This window comes from Cervus elaphus, chromosome 8 (genome assembly GCF_910594005.1).
Source record: "Cervus elaphus chromosome 8, mCerEla1.1, whole genome shotgun sequence".
In the NCBI taxonomy this organism is placed as follows: Eukaryota; Metazoa; Chordata; class Mammalia; order Artiodactyla; family Cervidae; genus Cervus; species Cervus elaphus.
In genome coordinates this window covers 34,855,446-34,876,003 of record NC_057822.1, presented here as the reverse complement: position 1 = coordinate 34,876,003, position 20,558 = coordinate 34,855,446, and the positions used below count along the sequence as shown (strand labels likewise).

Below are 20,558 nucleotides of genomic sequence, written 5' to 3'. Positions count from 1 at the left end.
TGCAAAGGATCCTTTACTTTGTATGGAATGAATACAAGTTTAGAATAAATATGACCTGGTGGCTCAGATGGTAAAGAATCTGACTGCAATGCAAGAGTCCAAGGTCTGATTCCTGGGTCTGGAAGATCCCCCGAAAAAGGGAATAGCTAGTATTCTTGCCTGTAGAATTCCACGGACAGAGGAGCCCGGTGGGCTATATAGTCCATGGGGTTGCAAGAGTCAGACACAACTGAGCAGCTAACACAATAGCAACAACATGAGCAGTGGCTTGTTCAGAGAGAAGAAATGCTAGAAGATCTGGAATTGTAATTGAAAGCAGACTGGGGTAGAGGGACATATTTGAATCCATGGGAGTGGGCATAAAGTGTGATGATCTGTGTATTCTAAGTTAATATCCACTAGAGAGCATCTGTCACAGAAGAGACACCTTGCTAAGACTGTATCACAGCCTGATCTCACTTCCTTTCCTTCTCTCATGGGTCCTGATCCTGAGAACATTCGTTAACAACCAAAATCTCTGTCACATGGGATCCCAAACTGTAACAGATGTAACCATTCTTTCTGCAAGGTCTTTAGGAATACCTCTTATTTTAAAAGTCCACATTTTTGTAGCAGCTTATGTCAAGTGAAATAAATAAAAAGGATTATAAGTATCTTCATAAAAAGTTCAGGTTTTGAAGTCCAATAAGTTTCAGAAAATATTTATTGTTTAGTTTTTGAATTTCAAAATTCTGGATTAGGAATTGTAGACCAGTATTTAGAAGCTAAATATCTTAGTTTCCCAAGATAGCTACAGTTTAGCACAGGCAATGTACCTCAAAGTTTTGAATTTTACATAGATAAATAATGAAGTGCTTTAAATTAGTGTGTAATTGGGACAGACCTAAACTAATCCATGAAAGAAAGTTTATGAGTCACTAAAACTACAGTAACTGGGAATGTCATTTCAAAAAACAGTCCTTAGATTTTGACCTCTTGTTGTAATTTAGGAGCTGAGAGACTTCAGAGCCACTATAAAGGATATAGTCTAAGAAGGAGGAGGACATTTGCCTAAGAAAAGAAAAAAATTTGTCATCTAGCCTCATTCTATGATAGATACTCTTAAGACCTGTAGTTTGCGAGATAGTAGATAGTAAACATAGGGTAACTTTTAGATGAGAAATTATCAGATCAAACCATGAGTTTGGTTATAAAATTATTTAACATACAAATGCATATATATGTTTATGCATATATATGCATATTTATTCTTTTAATCAATATAAAATAATAATAATGGCTGGAATCATTGTTGCTTTCAAAGACTTGTTTTTATATACTATTCCTATGAAATTTATTCCCTATCACTTTGATATTTATAATATTTTTGGGAAAGAGAGAGGGTACATTTGATTATCCACATTTTAAAGAGGAGAAAAGAGAAAATTAAGTGGTGGTGGTGGATTAGTTGCTAAGATGTGTCTGACTCTTGCGACCCCATGGACTGTAGCCTGCCAGGCTTCTCTATCCATGGGATTCCAGGAAAGAACAATGGAGTGGGTTGCCATTTCTTTCTCCAGAGGATCTTCCCGACCTAGGGATAGAACCCGGGTCTCCCGCATTGCTGGCAGATTCTTTACTGAGTTACAAGGGAAGCCTAGAAAATTAAGTAGTTCATTAAAAAATCACACAATGAATAAGTGGCCAAAGCTACAATCAAAGCCATTGTAATCTCATGTCTCTTACACTTTCTACTCCATCATATGCACAAACCAAAAAAAATAAATATCTATGTGATGTAGAATGTAAAGTCTCTTAATTTAGTATATGGACAAATGAGGTGGTTTTTTCAGCCATCAAAAAAGTAAAACATCAAAGAAATGTCTCAGTGGTCTCTCCAAGTATAGAAAATTACTTGAACAGATATCAAGATATATACTATTGTTCATAAAAACTGAGCTGATCATTTTGAATCCCCAGGATGAGTTTTCAATTTGGTAAAGATTCCTTAACATGCCCTTTATATCCATGGCTATTGTTTTAAGATTAGATCTGATGTCAAAACTATTTTATATATTCTATTACAAATAAATAATAAGATCACTTTAGGTGAAAATTCATTGTTATTAGAAGAAGACCTTGTTCATTACATAGTTAGCTGCTACTTAATTGTTTTTCTGAGGAACAGCATCATGTGCAAAAATATTGACATATAGTGAAAATAATGAGTTTAGAAGTCAATGAATGACAATGTGCTCTAACCTCAAACATGTTACTCATTTGCTGAGATTATGAACCAATCACTTCAATTTTTTGAATTTTAATTCCTTTATGTGTGAAATAATAATAATATCCATACCAAAGTAATTCATGATATGTCACAAGTTTCAAATTATGATAAGTTTCCATGAAATTCCTTTGTTTTAAAACAATGAGTTAGTTAATTTGGCTATTCTTATTTTGTTACTTACGTGGGCACTTCTTGACACAAAATGCTCCATAGGTGTATTTTGCATTGAAGTTATGCTCCAGTTGAAAGGTAGTGGGATTGTAGACAAAAGTTTGTGGACACTGAGTGACACACGCTCCGCTGTCATTGAAATTCATGCAGGCCTGCAACACAGCGAAAATTAATTTCATTTTTGAAACAACCTTCATAATATTTGTTAAAGGGACACTGTTACAACAGTTGTGTGATAAGGTATATTAATTGCTTAGCATATATCAATTTCATAAAAAACTGGAAACTTTGACAACTTTTTATTCATCAGGATTTATTAAGTTAATGTTTGTATTTCTTAATTTTAAAAAACTTTTTTCAGCATCACCAAATATACCTTCTATAGTTACTAATGTTCATATTTCTTGGTGTCTCTCCATTAATTTCTAAACTGCGAATTGATTTAAATTATTAAAGTTAGATTATAGTGAAAATTTATTATTCAAAGGGTTTATGCTGAGTTTTAGAGTCTGACAGTGAAAACTAAATATCCAATTGTATAGGCTAGCATTTCCTTAAAGCTGGTACTTGACGAATTTGGTGACTCAAGTAACCTTGTAAGTCTGTTTATCACCACTGTATAGTGAGATAACTTTGTGACGGCCATTCAAACTGGACTTAAAAAAGAAAAGTCTCTGTCAGATGACTAGCCAAGTGTAAATGTAGTGGGGTGAGATGCCAAAACATAAGGAAGTAGCTATACTTAGTCCATAATTGAATAATATGATACCTTTTTCCTATATGGCCATACCTTTTCCTAAAAGTCAAGTTCAAATAAATTTGTTTCTGCTGATTTATATATTTTTCCTGAGACTTCTATTTGTTAATATGTTCAAATGCATTTGAAAACAATTAAAAACAATTGTACCACCCAGGAGTTAGGTATTTGATATAAAAAAGCAGATATGTAAGTAGATAAAAAGTACATATATAACTATATAAAACATGTGTTTAGCAAAAGAGGAGATGGACTAATTCTCTTAATTAAACAATTTAAACCTGCATAGGAATACTTTAGGCTTTGGAAGGCAAGCTAATATGAACTCAAGCTATATTTTACATATCATCATAAATTAGACGTATGGTTATTAATAAGCACTAATTTATTCTGTTTCCTCAAAACATTTTCTTAATCAATTGTTGTTTTAGCAAGCAGTTTATCACAAACATGACAATTCCCTGATGATGGTCTACGAGATGCATAATCAGAACAAGACTCACTGATGATACATTATTCACTAAGATGACACTTTCCAGGAAGAATCTATTAAAAACCAATCTAGAAAACTCAGTAAGCTTTAATTTATGGCTATAAAACTTCATGTGTCCTCATAATTGCTTTACTAATATATTTTATACAGTGTTGTACACAGATTGCTGGGCAACAAAGGGACATAAGCCAGAGAGATCAAACAAGTTTACCTTCCAGACAGCATACAATACAATAACTTACACCAAGACCTTGGGCTGGCATTCCTGAACATTCTCTACCAAATGCCAAAGTGGAATCAGTGGACCATTCCATAAAGCAATGAAATGAGAATTCTGAAGCTCATTCAGCACTCTACTTATCGTGACAAGGCAACCATGAAAAAAAATTCAGTGAAAAACTTCTAAGTGAAAGTTAAGAGCTATTGTTCATTTTTATTGTGAGTACTGTTTTGGAATTGCTAACACAACCCCTGTCCAGCATCTTTCAGATCAAGGTTACATCCCATGTCTGGTGAGAGGTAAGGGAAAGGGTCTCAGTTCAAGATCTGCTGAGCATCTTTTGTACATTTTAAAAATTTCCCTCTCCTTCCTTCTGCCTCCCTACTCATTTCTATAATACATGCTTTTGTTTCACTATAAAATTAGGACAGACAAATTAAGATTTTTGTGACATTAAGAGAAGTAAGAAATTACTGTGTTTCTATATCATGAGAGGTATAATCTATGGTTTGCTTGTCCAGAATTAAGTGCCAATTTGAAAAAAAAAAATATCCTCAGTTCTAAATGCATCTGTGTTTTCTCTGGATATTTGATGTGGAGGAACAAAATATATTCCTGTGTGCATTTTAGCAACAAAAATTGTTGACTATTTTATGATTTTTGGCTTAAAATGAAACTAATGTTCTGTGTGTATGAAACAGCATTAACTGTAACTCAGAATTGCCTGTATGTATTCAATGGAAAAGAAAGAACTTTATCAGTGATATCAAAAAGTAATTAAAAAGTGGCCCTGACAAGCTGTAAATGTTAATTTTGAGGATGTAAAAGTGTCCTCTTCTAAAATAAAAATTACACAGATTAGCATATAAATTGCTTTAAGCATGCATTTGTAAATCTTACAAATTTTGAATAATATTAGCTTGTAAACAATATAAACTATAAGACAGTTGAATTCATAAATTTATCTGCTTTAATCTTGAATTTATATTTGAGAGATAAAATGCAAGTGTCCCCACTCAGAAGACTCAACTCAGTGATCCAACAACATACACAGGTAATCACGGTAAATTTTGGAAGGATACTGTTAGCTTTTTAAAAGATATTCAATATGTTCTCCCTTAGGTTGTCTAATTAAGTCTCACTTGTAATATAAACTATATCAGAAAGGCATTAATACATTTATTCTAGGACAGAACAATCCTAGTTAATCAATAGCCACCCAGTAAGAGAATGACTTTCAGGAAATCACAGCACCTTTCTTAACCCTAAAATAGTAACATCTGATCTTATTGTGCGTGCATGCCAAGTCGCTTTAGTCATGTCTGACTCTGTGATGGTAGCCTTCCAGGTTCCTCTGTCCATGGGGATTCTCCAGGCAAGAATACTGGAGAGAGTTGCCATGCCCTCCTCCAGGGGATCTTCCCCACCCAGCGACTGAACCTGCATCTCACATCTCCTGCATTGGCAAGTGGGTTCTTTACCAGAAGCGATGTTAAAGATTTGATGGACCTGAGTCAGACTAGGAGGAAAGGGAGGCTCAGAAAGTGAAAGGGAGAGCTGCCAGACTCACAAAGCAGTCGGTGTCCTTTGGTCCCGAACAGCCGCCGGCACACTCCCGGTGACAGCAGTCACTCACGTAGGGTCCATAGCATCTGCCATCACACTGCTCTGCACACACAGTCCTTGTCACTGCAGAAGACAGAGATAGTGCCTCATCAAAGTCAGCCGCCAAGAGAAACTTAAGGTGATTTGGAGTAGCTGAGAAAAGCTGAGCCCTGGAGTAAGTAACAATTTGCTCAACCATCATTGACTCAGCTCAGCAAACATTTACTGTGTGAAGTCAGCAATTGATCAAAATTACTATACAAAATCCTTCAAAATTAATACATGAATTTGTTTTTAGATTCACTCATTTTCAAGCAAATACAGTGCTTTACAAAAATCACACAATTTAGCAAGAAAAAAAATCAAATTTAGAAAAATTGAATGAGAGGCATTCTGGCAGGTTGCTAAAAATGGAGTCGGCAGCAAAGTCTATTTACAATGTGCACTGTGAAGGCCTACAGCAGAAAGTGTCCCCAGAATCAGTCCATGATTTTTGGGAGCCAATACAAAAAATGAAAACATAAACTTTTACATGATTAACATTATACCTTATATCATTCCTATCAGATAGATAGATGATGGGTGATAAATGGATAGGTGACAGACAAATAGGTAGGTAGGTAGGTAGATAGATAAATAGATAGACAGACAAAGATAGGTAGATAACACTTCTGTAGTAGCACAAACGTTTCTGTTCCTGAGATTTAAGTGAAATTTCTACCAAAATTTCTCAAAAAGAGGGACTTACAAGAGATAGAGAAACATCCTCGAAGAAACAGGAAGGAGGGAGGAAGACATATACATAGTAAACACAACAAAACCTTCCCTTAGTTTTTCTTATAACATTTTTCAATCCTAGTTGACAGCATTATGCTGTCAAGGTTTACTTTAGTAAATCAAGCTATATATGCTGGGTAACAAAATTATAGCATTAAGGGACACATTTCTGCTTATCACACTTATTCCAAAGAGATATTTTAAAAGTATACAGAGAAATGAATTATACAACATATGTGTAACTCATCGTTTCTTGGTTCTGTATTTCTTCAGCCGTGTTTCTTCCCACCTCTCTGAGTTCTTCAAAGCTTCCTTCACTGTTAGTACAGCAAGACATGCTTCCTTAAACTTTAGTGCTCCTCAGAGCTGGTCTTCATATGGATTAAGAGTTCATATACTTGGATATAATTATTCATCCTCTATTTTGCATACTATCTCTAGGTAGATGACATTAGATTCAGATCTGAAATCTCTATCAAGATGCAACTTGCATTCCTCATTGTCTGCAAAACTTCCTATTTATATGTACACAATGGAATTCATCCTTTCTCCACCTCCACCATAGAGTGTCTCTCTCTTGTTTGCTCCCTTATCTCAATTTCTGATAATGTCATCCATCCAACACGTCAGCTAAAATTCTGGACATGTATTCTATTTCTCCTTTTCCTCTACCCTCACTTTTCACACCTAATAAAATTCCCAAGTGCTACCAATAGATGTTCTTTGTTACTCTCCCTCCTCTCTATACCAACTTCATTCTGAGATTTACCTCTAAATATTGCATAGCCTTCTAAAAGGTCTCTCAGGTCACAAATAACCCTGTATGCCATAATAAAAGTAATGTCTTGAAAATATAAGCTGTTGCACATAAATCAGTGTCGGTCCTTTCTCTGTATGAACCTTACTTTCCAACTCTGCATTAGAGTTGTAAACCCTTAGCAAGGGATAAAAGTCCTCCATCAATTGACCACTATTTCTATTTCTACTGGCATCTCTTACTACTCTCAATATGATCTTCACATCGAGACACACAGAAATACCACTTGTGATCCTCACTTCCTTCCATGGTATGAATTTGTGATTTTCACTGCCTTGTCACAGTATATTCCTTCATGACAAAAAAAAAAAAAAAAAAAAAAAAAACCTGTCTTCTCTGTCTAGCAAATACTCATCCATATGTCAACTTAATGTTCTGTTTTTGTTCTGAAACCTTTTCAGACACAGCTCCACACTGAGTTAATCTGATGTACATGCTTTTGAACAACCAAGCAGGTGAAGCTATGAGCTCTGAGGGTCTAGGATCATTCAAACTCAAACTCAAATTCTGTTCTTGTGATACGACACATTATCTCACCACTCTGTATTTCACTTCACCATTTTTAATATGGGATTAGTATGAGTTCCTACGTAATGGACTTGAAGACACAAATAGAGAGATAGGTATAGTGCCTAGTATGACTCCTATTAATACTGCTCAACAACCATTAGATATTATTATTGCACTTATTGTAACATATTGTATTTATTTTTTCCATGTCTGCTCCCCCAGTAAACTATTAGAGCATTTTATTGAAGTATATCATCTTATTCATGTTTACATCCCTGGCATTTTGTTTGGCAGTTAATAGACAATAAGTATTTCCTCCAAGTAACAAATGTCATATAATGCCAACTCAGAAATATCTGTTTATTGAGTGCATAATGCACTTATTAGAGGAAAAGGAAATATATTGACAGTTAAATGGGTAGGGCACTAAAAATGTAAACAGACAAATGTTAAAATACTAAGAAATAGAGTACATCAAAATTAAGATACCTTAGAATTATTGTTTGTATCTATTATTAGACTTAAAGATGCCTTATATTCTACCATTGATTATTTCATGATTCCATAAATTCACTTGGGTCTTTTTCAATTGAGCATGATGATTATATTCATAAACTATATAATTTTTATATTTTTCCATTTGACATTATTATATTCCTCCCTATGTAGTAAACAAATACCAAATAAAGTTTAAACTAAAACAGTACTTTAACTCATCCTCTCTCCTGTTTTTATTTTGTAAAAATAGTCATGTGATATTTCTTGTAAGTTTAAAGATTTTGAAATAGAACAAAATTTCAGATCTCATATATGAGAGCATATTTGATATTTGCAATTTAGATAATTATTTTGAAGTAAGTAATTTCTTCTGTAAATATTCTGGTATAAAATACTACAAAATAAGTCAATTTGACCTGCCCCTAAACCTTCAAGTCTTTGCTCTAATCTCATCTTCTCAATGAAGTCTATCCTTACTTAATACATGTCTAAATCCTTTCCAAATAACTGTGGTCTTTCGGACTTTTCTCCTTCTCTCCCTTCCTGTCCTCTTCCCTCCTTTCCCTTCTTCCCCCTTGTATCTCTGTTATAGCATCTATCACCATCTAATATATTTTACAACTCATTTATTACACTTTCTTTGTTTTATGGCATATTCCAGTGTTAGAACTGTAGCTGGCATCCATGTAAATTTTATTTGTATTTATAAACACATTATACGTAAACACACATATTGCTGTTGTTCACTCAGTCATGTCTGACTCTGCAACCCCACAGTCTACAGCATGCCAGGCTTCCCTGTCCTTCACTATCTCCTGGAGTTTGTTCAAAGTCATGTCCATTGAGTTGGTGATGCCATTCAACCATCTCATTCTCTATTGTCCCCTTCTCCTCCTGCCTTCAATCTTTCCCAGCATCAGGATCTTTACTAATGGCTCTTTGCATCAGGTGGCCAAAGTATTGGAGCTTCAGTTTTAGCATCAGTCCTTCCAGTGAATAATAAGGTTCCTTTAGGATTGACTGGTTTAATCTCCTTGCAGTCCACAGGATTTGACTCAGATGGTAAAGAATCTGCCTGAAGTGCAGGAGACCCAGGTTCAATCCCTAGTTTGGGAAGATCGCCTGGAGAAGGGAATGGCAACCCACTCCAGTATCCCTGCCTGTAGAAATGTAGGAACAGAGGAGCCTGGTGGGCTGCAGTCCTTGGGGTCACAAAGAGTCAGACATGACTGAGCAACTAACAGAACACAATTAGTTTACATATATATTACATATGCATTATATATATGAAATATATTCAATGAATTTTATCTACTCATTAATGTTAATAGTCATACATTGTGCTTAATCTTCCTATTTTTAACCAATTGTTACACTTATTTAGATGTCCTAATTAGCAATTAATATCATATAAAGGAAACACTTTAATAGACATTTTTGGAAAGAACAGATTCAAATATAATTTCTCTCTTTCAGATTCAACAAGGCTCTTTCAGTGTATTGTTGTGTTAGTCACTCAGTTGTGTCCGACTCTTTGTGACCCCATGAACAGCAGCCTGCCAGTCTCTCCTGTCCATGGAATTATCCAGGTAATACTGGAGTGGTTGACATTCCCTTCTTGAGGGGAACATGCAAAGAAATGTTCTTCTAAGTCATTATTTTTTTTAAAAAAACTGACTTAAATTTTTAGAAGTTAATTCTGGGGCTTGATTCAAAAACAGTCTATGATTGATATTTTAAAGGTAAGATGCATTTAACACCAAAGAAAGCATTATTTGATGACAGTTTTCACATGCCTGGAGTTCAGTAAGCATGAAATGTATTTAAAAAGCTTTGCTTGACAGATATAATAAACAAAAGAAGACAGCAATAAGCTTAATCTATAAACAATGTTGAGACACTATTAAGAACCATTTCTTCACATTGTTATGTTTTGCTTTCAGAAAGAAAACTTTCCCTTTGTACAATCTATTTAACGGCACTTGCTGATTAATAAGCATTACTTAATATGAATTAAACACATCAAACTATACTCATATTTCATTTTGATGGAAACACAAAACAAAAAACACATCCTGAAATCAATGAGATAATTCACTTAGCCTCCATGGTAACATTAACTTATAATTGCTTTGGTTATATTAATTTCCATCCTAGCTTGACTATTATTTCATTAGATTTTCCCCCCTGTATTTAGTATCTTTTCTAAATTGCTTCATTGGGTGCATTACTATATTTGGGTTTAATTTTAACTAGTTTATTCTTTCGTGGTACATCAGTATCTGTGATTATTTAATATAAAAGATAAAACCTATGAAACTAAAATCCTTATTAGGGTCAGTAAAACTGAAATTGGGAATAGGGATCAATTCAAAATATCCATGAGAATCAAATGCGAAAAGTTTAAGAGTCGAGCATCCTGCAGTAGTAAGGGAACATTACTGAGAGAATATCTATCATCTCAAAAAAATAAATAAACTACTTATAAGTAGCTTTATTACATCAGCGTTTCAGTAATAAAAATGAGGACTTAATTACTTCTTTAAATATAATAATAACTATACTTAAAGTTGCTCCCTTAGAACAAATTAATCTTATTTGAAGAAATTTGGCAATTTGTTAATCAAATATTTACTTCTTATGAGTTACTAAAAAGATAATGAGCATTCATAAGTGGTACAGTCAGAGCACTAATTTCACAGTAACAAAGTAAAATGATCTCTGTCCCAAGCTTTTACAGCTTTCCCTTTTCACCTCCTCTATCCTTTCCTCCTTCAACATCTCCTCCATTTTCTCACCTTGATTGCCTTCTTCCTCTCTTCACTTCCTCTATCAAGTGGCTCTGAAGAAGGCTGTATATAAGGTCACTGAAAAGGGTCTTTCAAGCTTTAATATGGGGACTCTTGCATCAGTGATTTTCATCTAGTCGACAATCAGTGGGGCCCAAGACTGTCCATTCTAATAAGATCTCAGGTTATGTCACAGCTTAATAGTCCACAGACCTCATTGGAATAGCAGGATATAGAGTACTTAGAAAAATGCCTGAGAATCACCTAATTCCTATTAAATCAACATTCCCCGCTATGTTCCAGGATTTGATACTTTTAATAAGCTTCCCAGGGGATTTCAAATATGTAGTGTAGAGCTGAAAACCATTATTCTATCCAGTGAAAATGGGACAACTCTATGTCACTTACACCATTTGACTGATTATTCCTTGTCTGAAATTTAATCACACTGACCTTACCTTTGATCTCCTATCAGTGTTGTTAAGCCCTCTACCCCTAATTGGAAGATTAAGCAAACATAATTGACGTGCAAACTGGTAGGAAGAGTAGGGAAGAAAAAGACCTAAATGGGGAAAAGAAATATTGTGTGCCTAATTCTGAAGGCAAAATATTCAGATAGATAAGAGACAGAAAACTCTTCCTTTCTCCCAACCAGCAGCTGTCTACATGACAAGTATCCTGGGTAGCCCCCAATTACATTTCTAAGCACATTTTAAAGTATGCTTATTTTATTTTTATTTCACTTTATTCCAATTAGCACTCAATGATCTTCACCTCTACGCTGCCTTTATTATTTCTGTCTATTGATCAAATTTCGACAAACTGTGTCCATGAAACACACTGTGTCCATTAAATAGATGTTAAATAATTTTAGTGCTAGGCTGTTTTTGGTTACAAACTTGGAGGTTTGAATAAGAAAGATGTTTAGGGTAATGCAGAGGTGATTTGGGTTGAATGTGAAGAAGAATTTATTAACTATTAGAGTGATAAAAACACTGTAATGAGACTCTGAATGGGCTTCCTGAGTCTTTGTCAGTATTTAAGAGAAATCTCTTTTGAATGCTTCAGACCTCCACTTAATTAAAGACAGCAGACTTGATGAAATGCTCTCTAGAGGCCCTTCTAGTTGGATTGTAATCCAATATTTATTGTATTGTAATTCAATATTTATTCCTATGAATGGTGAAATTGTGCCCCCACCACCAAGATGAACACTTTGGGTTATATAATATGCTTCTCAGTTCAGTTCAGTTGCGACCCATGGACTGCAGCATGCAAGGCCTCCCTGTCCATCAACAGCTCTCAGAGTTTACTCAAACTCATGTCCATTGAGTCGGTGATGCCATCCAAGCATCTCATCCTCTGTCGTCCCCTTATCCTCCTGCCTTCAATCTTTCTCAGCCTCAGGGTCTTTTCAAATGAGTCAGCTCTTCACATCAGGTGGCCAAAGTAAAAAGCTCCAATTATCAGAATAGACTTTAAATGAAGCAAATAAAGCTCAAAGACCATCCAAGAATACACATTACTTCTAGAGCATGATGAAATGTGTAGAAAATCCAGTTTAATGAAACTAACACTAAACTAAACACCACTATTAATTTTCCCATGGGAGAATAATTAGACACATCAGTGTGACCAATGCCGGGTAGACTGTAAGAATCACATAAAGGCATTTAAAGCAAAAATGTCTGGTCCTCTTTCTATTTTCTGATTCAATAAGTTTAGGAGAGGGGTCAGGAAATTCATTTTTTTTTTTAATTGGGAGCCCCAAGGTTTTCAGCAGTTCCCTTTATCATAAATCAACATTTCCAAACCTCTGGAAATACTCTTAAAATACCCTCTTACTATTACTATTACTTTCCAGGAAGGGTAAAGTACTTATTTGTATGGGAAGGCAGAGATGGAGACGGGTCTTAAACTGGACTCCTGCTTCCTGTCTCACACTAGATCATAGGATAATTGAAAATAATTGCTGTCACACAGGGTCAGGCCTCAGGACACATAAAGATTACATCCTAATCTGAACAGGGAAGGAATTTGGAATTTTAATAATTTGTTACTTATTTTAACCAATAGCATAAGCCTATATTCTTTGAAAAAGGCTCTTGGAGAAGATGACTAATTTTTAAAAATAATTGAACCTAGCAAGGTAGAATTATAAAAACATACATGGGTTTTCTAAACTGCCACAATAATATCCATTTTTCACATCAAAAAAAATGTAACATATTTTATTCCTAATTAGAAGGCAATGGCACCCCACTCCAGTACTCTTGCCTGGAAAATCCCATGGATGGAGGAGCCTTGGTGGGTTGCAGTCCACGGGGTCACTAAGAGTCGGACATGACTGAGCAACTTCACTTTCACTTTTCACTTTCATGCATTGGAGAAGGAAATGGCAACCCACTCCAGTGTTCTTGCCTGAAGAATTCGAGGGACGGGGGAGCCTGGTGGGCTGCCGTCTATGGGGTCGCATGAAGTTGCACACGACTGAAGCGACTTAGCAGCAGCAGCAGTCTGATTTTAACCATTTCAAAGGAACTAACTGATCATACCATTAGGTATACATGCCTACAGGTATTATAATAGTTTTATTCCATATGCTATAGCTGCTACACTTCATGTGCCAATAGCTGCTACACTTCATGTGCCAATACCTACCAACCCCTTACTGATATTTAGAGTCAGTAAAACATGCCTAGATTTGGCAGTTTCTAATCAAATTTGACCCTTGTCCCAAATATATCCCTGGTGACTCATGGGCTATGACAAGATAATATTGTTAGTTAGGAATATTGTCAAATAGGAAGGGAATCTTGTCTAATTCATTCTTCATCACTAGCTGCTTTATTCATTTATTTAATGAAGTTTTATTCAATCTATTTTTAAAAGACATGCTTAAGTGATTCATTAAGGGACCTTAGAGTTGATTTTAAACTACACTCTCAGCCACTAGGGAAATTCTCCCTTATTAATAGGTTGTTGACATCAGCAAAGTTTACAAATCAGGATTCAAAAATAGAAAAACAATATTGCCTATTATATGAACTATAAAAAGTATTCTTGAGAGGGAATATGAGTTTTTGCATAGTATTTCCAGGAAAAAAATACATATATTTATAAATACACATAAAATGTATGTATTTCAAGATAACAAGGGAAGTGTATGAGTCAGCCTAATGAAAACATGAATAGCATTTAAAATATATATTTTTATAAAAATAAATTACTTTTTTAAAAAAGAAAGATGTTATAACCACAAATATTAAAAAGATGAAAAGAAAATTGATGGCTACACCTTACAATATACAAATAAATGACATAGTGAAAATAAAGTGATAAAAAATGGAGTGATCATATTATGGACATGTTACAAACAAAAAAAAAATTGAGGAAAACTTGACATTCAGCTTTTCCAAACCAGTTCGAATTACAGCAGACCAAACATCTCTATATTCAGACTTCATGAACACATACACACACAAAACACACACATAAACAATCCCTTTGTTTATCCTATTTCTTTATCCAAAATATTAGCAGACAGGAATAAAGATAATCTCTCCCAATCGGTATATATCTGGATGAGTTTCCTTCCAAATTGGCAAAAAAAAAAAAAAAAAAGCCAATTATGTGATGAAAATAATCACAAAATATTAAAACATAAAAGACAGACCCTCATTAGGAAAGCAATGAATAAATATTTGCTGAATTAATGAATTATATTAGTCTAAAATTCTCATTTTAGGAGGAAATTGAAATCCAAATAAACTGACTTCCTTATGGACAAGTCCAAAATATGTCCATATGTCTCTAAGAGATATCACTGTCTCATCAGGGTTTTCCAGACAATATCTAGTTTCTTAATAGCACAACAGAGCCCACATCTAATAACTTATTAATATTCAATTTGGAAATTAAAATACCAAATGATGCTCAGTTGTAAGGTGAAATACTATATTTAATATCACCAGAAAACTGTAAATTAGCCATCTTCAGATAAATCAGTACGTTCCTATCTTATGTTAGTTTTTTTTTTTTTTAATCCAAATCCAAACCCATTCATGTTCTTTCTGTCCCAGATGAAAAGATGCTCTTTTCCTGTTTTAGACAGTTCTTAATTGGGTTTCCCAGGTGGCACTAGTGGTAAAGAACCCACTTGCCAAGACATGGGTTCGATACCTGGGTCAGGAAGATCCCCTGGAGGAGGGCATAGCAACCCACTCCAGTCTCCTTGCCTGGAGAATCCCACGGGCAGAGAAGCCTGTAGAGCTACAATCCATAGGGTTACAGAGTCGGACACAACTGAACCAGCTGATCACGCGTGAGCCCTAGGTTATCCAGCACATTAATGATCAAGTTCAAATTCTTGCATCATGCTGTTCTGTGCTGTCTTAGTCATGAATCAAGTTCAAATTCTTGCATCGTGCTGTTCTGTGCTGTCTTAGTCATGACCGACTCTGTGACCCAATGGAATGCAGCCCACCAGGCTCCTCTGTCCATGGGAATCTCCAGGCAAGAATACTGGAGTGGGTTGCCATGGCTTTCTCCAAGGGATCTCTCCCGCCCAAGGATCAAACCTGTGTCTCATACAGTCTCCTACATTGGCAGTCAGGTTCTTTACCACTAGTGCCACCTGGGAAGCCCAAAGTGAGAATGTTAGTCACTCAATCATGCCTGACTCTTTGCGACTTCTTGGACTTCTAGGAGCCCACCAGGCTCCTCTGAACCATGGAATTCTCCAGGCAAGAATATTGGAGTGGGTGGCCATTCCCTTCTCCAGGGAATCTTCCCCATCCAGGAATTTAACCCAGGTCTCCTGCATTTCAGGCAGATTTTTTTTTTTTTTTTTTTAACCATCTGAACCACCAGGGAAGCCTTTTGCATTGTAAATTATTTTTATTCTCTCAGCTATAATCAGCTTCAGTTTTTATTGGCCGGTTTTTCATGTCCAATATTTCAAAATCTCATATTTAAAATAAATTTTAAGAATAATCCTCCTTGTATCTCATGCTCTTCATGACCCTCAGAGAGCCAAGCATTTTTCAAAGAGTTGATTATAACATTTTTCTGATATACCTCAAATATCTATCTCCAGCCATTTTTCACAATATCTCTAAACATCTCACCTTAGTTTCCAATTAGTAACTGATTATTTACTAGGCATTTCTACTTGGATGAATAAGAAATCTCTATGACTCATAAAGGACATAGCTAAGCTTTTATTTCCATCCTCAATCCAGCTGCAGTACTAACCTCTGCCTACATTCTTGATCTCAGTGACTATTGCCATCACTGATTTAACTGATTCAACTTCTAACTTGGAACCCAATCTCAAATTTTTTCTCTTCTTTCTCTCACAGCCAAATTGGTTGGTTACCAGGCCTCATTATGAACTCAAGTGTCTATTTCTTAAAGTGCCTCCTTTTCATCTTTTTTTCTGTATTTTAAACCCCTTTTCTGCCTATCTAATGTTTACACATTTTCAAGGTTCAAGTCAATAGAAATCTCTTTTGTTAATCTTACATTGACTCTTTTACCCAGCCCCTTACTTTGCATCTCCATCAAACTTTGTTCTTGGTGATCTTATTTCATGGCATACAGATTTCTATTACAGCCCTAACCCCATTATGTTGTAACTGGGTACTTCTGTGACTGTCTATATCATGAATACAGAACTTTAGAGGCACAAATCAATTTATTTTCACCTGTTATCTTCACATCTGGCACTTAAAATGTGAATAACTAAAGTGATCTATACATATCTTCTTTAATTCTAGAAGAATAATTTGTCCTAGAGTCATTTTACATAACAACATGACTGCAAATGATGAGCAATGAAAACTAAGATATTTTTCAAATACTGTTCAAACTTATGACAAAAGCGATAGAAATAAGATTACATTTAGCATTTTCAGATCAGTTCACTCGCTCAGGCATGTTCGACTCTTTGTGACCCCATGAATCACAGCATGCCAGGCCTCCCTATCCATCACCAACTCCAGGAACTGGAGTTTTAAATACTGATCTTACAGGGGAAAAAACTGAATCCCAAATAGGGTCCAACTTCAAGTCCATGTCTTAGTAATAACACAGATTTTTAAAGCCACCTAAAATAGTTACACCAGAAACACATTTCAAACATATACAAAAAAACTGTTTGCAAAATATTACTTTTATTCTCATAGAAGGTATGCCTTTTTTTTTTTTTTAAAGGATAATCTTGCTTGCTTAAAAGTTAAATGATCTCCTTTCTGGTGTTTTTCTAACTTTTTTTCATCACAATTTACAGTACAAACATTTTACATCATGGCTTAGTACACATATCCATGATGAAAAGTTTTAAGGCATTATATTGACCTTAATTATGGGTAAAGCATTTTGATACTTTCTATTGTATTCTTATCTGGTTTATTTTCTTCTAATCTATCCTACTTCAATAAAAAATTAATGTTGGTCAGGGTCCATGAAAGTGACATTACACTCAAAATTGAGTGCTGAAGAACTGATGCTTTTGAACTGTGTTGTTGGAGAAGACTCTTGAAAGTCCCTTGGACTGCAGTGAGATTCAACCAGTCCATTCTAAAGGAGAACAGTCCTGGGTATTCATTGGTAGGACTGATGTTGAAGCTGCAACTCCAATAGTTTGGCCACCTGATGCGAAGAGCTGACTCATTTGAAAAGACCCTGATGCTGGGAAAGACTGAGGGCAGGAGGAGAAGGGGATGACAGAGGATGAGACGGTTGGATGGCATCACTGACTCTATGGACATGGGTTTGGGTGGACTCTGGGAGTTGGTGACGGACAGGGAGGCCTGGCGTGCTGTGGTTCATGGGGTCGCAAAGAGTCGGACACGACTGAGCGACTGAACTGAACAAGTTGCATCCAGGTGTCAGAGAGCATTATAAAATTGCAAAGACAAAGGTCAAAATAGAAAATTAGGAAACTAATCTTAGTGCTTTTTATATCTGTGTGCAGCAAATTGGCCTTCTAATGAATTCAGGAATGTAAAGTCACTGGAGATGAAATTTTCTTCTTCTGAGGTTTTATGATCCCAGAGGCTATGCAAAACCATTGTGCAACAGTGCCTGCCACAGCGCTCTACCTCCACAATTGAGACTGGTGATTCCCAGAAGTTTCTGTTACTTCCCTTGATCCTAGCCGAAAGGCCAAGAGCAATAGTTTGTGTTACTTATCCCCACCATCATAACTGAAAATTTAGGGTAGTTAAGTCTGAATTTGTCCTGCATGGTGGTGTTTTCAGATTAGGGCCAGTATAAAACAATATGTGAGATTCTCTTCAAGTAAAGATTTTATATAAAATAATGTATATTTTATAAGAAATAAATGTATCTATAGATATTATTTAAAGCTGTTATGCATTACTGATATACCTTTAAAAATTATCATCTCTATGATGTGAAAAAAATTTGGACATCCTCAAAAATTACAAAAAAAGTCATAATAAAAGGAATATAATTATTGTTCTTTTCTTTTTTAAAATTCTACATAAGCAATACATTTTTTGAGAAATATGTCTCTATAAATATGCAAAATTAAAAAGAACATTTTCTTACTGTAGCAATCAGTTCAGTTCAGTTCAGTCACTCAGTCGTGTCCAACTCTTTGAGACCCCATGAACTACAGCACTCCAGGAGTCCTGGTCCATCACCAACTGCCAAAGTGTGCTCAAACTCAAGTCCATAGAGTTGGTGATGCCATCCAACCATCTCATCCTGTCTCATCCCCTTCTCCTTCTGCCTTCAATCTTTCCCAGTATCAGGGTCTTTTCAAATGAGTCAGTTCTTCACATCAGGTGGTCAAATATTGGAGTTTCAAATACAGTATCAGTCCTTCCAATGAATAATTAAGACTGATTTTCTTTAGGATTGACTGGTTGGATCTCCTTGCAGTCCAAGGGACTCTCAAGAAGTCTTCTCCAACACCACAGTTCAAAAGCATCAATTCTTCAATGCTCAGCTTTCTTTATAGCCCTACTCTCAAATCCACACATGATAACTGGAAAAACCACAGCTTTGATTAGACGGACCTGTGTTGGCAAAGTAATGTCTCTGCTTTATAATATGTTATCTAGGTTGGTCATAGCTTTTCTTCCAAAGAGCAAGCATCTTTCAAATCCATGGCCTTAGTCACCATCAGCTGTGACTTTGCAGCCCCTCAAAATAAAGTCCGTAATTTTTTCCATTGTTTCCCCATCTATTTGCCATGAAGTGATAGGACTAGATGCCGTGATCTTAGTTTTCTGCATGTTGAGTTTCAAGCCAACTTTTTCACTCTCCTCTTTCACTTTCTTTTTTTTTTTTTTAATTTTTTATTAGTTGGAGGCTAATTACTTCACAACATTTCAGTGGGTTTTGTCATACATTGATATGAATCAGCCATAGATTTACACTTATTTCCCCATCCCGATTCCCCCTCCCACCTCCCTCTCCACCCGATTCCTCTGGGTCTTCCCAGTGCACCAGGCCCGAGCACTTGTCTCATGCATCCCACCTGGGCTGGGGATCTGTTTCACCATAGATAGTATACATGCTGTTCTTTTGAAATATCCCACCCTCACATTCTCCCACAGAGTTCAATAGTCTGTTCTGTATTTCTGTGTCTCTTTTTCTGTTTTGCATATAGGGTTATCGTTACCATCTTTCTAAATTCCATATATATGCGTTAGTATGCTGTAATGTTCTTTATCTTTCTGGCTTACTTCCCTCTGTATAAGGGGCTCCAGTTTCATCCATCTCATTAGAACTGGTTCAAATGAATTCTTTTTAACGGCTGAGTAATATTCCATGGTGTATATGTACCACAGCTTCCTTATCCATTCATCTGCTGATGGGCATCTAGGTTGCTTCCATGTCCTGGCTATTATAAACAGTGCTGCAATGAACATTGGGGTGCACATGTCTCTTTCAGATCTGGTTTCCTCAGTGTGTATGCCCAGAAGTGGGATTGCTGGGTCATATGGCAGTTCTATTTCCAGTTTTTTAAGAAATCTCCACACGGTTTTCCATAGCGGCTGTACTAGTTTGCATTCCCACCAACAGTGTAAGAGGGTTCCCTTTTCTCCACACCCTCTCCAGCATTTATTGCTTATAGACTTTTGGATAGCAGCCATCCTGACTGGCATGTAATGGTACCTCATTGTGGTTTTGATTTGCATTTCTCTAATAATGAGTGATGTTGAGCATCTTTTCATGTGTTTGTTAGCCATCTGTATGTCTTCTTTGGAGAAATGTCTGTTTAGTTCTTTGGCCCATTTTTGAATTGGGTCATTTATTTTTCTGGAATTGAGCTTCAGGAGTTGCTTGTATATTTTTGAGATTAATCCTTTGTCTGTTTCTTCATTTGCTATTATTTTCTCCCAATCTGAGGGCTGTCTTTTCACCTTACTTATAGTTTCCTTTGTAGTGCAAAAGCTTTTAAGTTTCATTAGGTCCCATTTGTTTAGTTTTGCTTTCATTTCCAATATTCTGGGAGGTGGGTCATAGAGGATCCTGCTCTGATTCATGTTGGAGAGTGTTTTGCCTATGTTCTCCTCTAGGAGTTTTATAGTTTCTGGTCTTACATTTAGATCTTTAATCCATTTTGAGTTTATTTTTGTGTATGGTGTTAGAAAGTGTTCTAGTTTCATTC

At 35.7% G+C, this 20,558-nt stretch overlaps 1 protein-coding gene across 4 annotated transcripts in view; it reads right to left on the bottom strand.

Annotated features, from left to right (window-relative positions):
* ERBB4 (erb-b2 receptor tyrosine kinase 4) overlaps positions 1 to 20,558 on the bottom strand; it is a 1,218,836-nt gene that overhangs the window by 314,217 nt on the left and 884,061 nt on the right. For all 4 annotated transcript variants that reach the window (XM_043910154.1, XM_043910156.1, XM_043910155.1 and 1 more), the window contains exons 6-7: positions 5,481 to 5,599; positions 2,451 to 2,592 (exon numbers count right to left, since the gene is read on the bottom strand). In XM_043910154.1, coding sequence (XP_043766089.1) covers positions 2,451 to 2,592; positions 5,481 to 5,599 — 261 coding nt within the window. The remainder of the gene's footprint in view (positions 1 to 2,450; positions 2,593 to 5,480; positions 5,600 to 20,558) is intronic.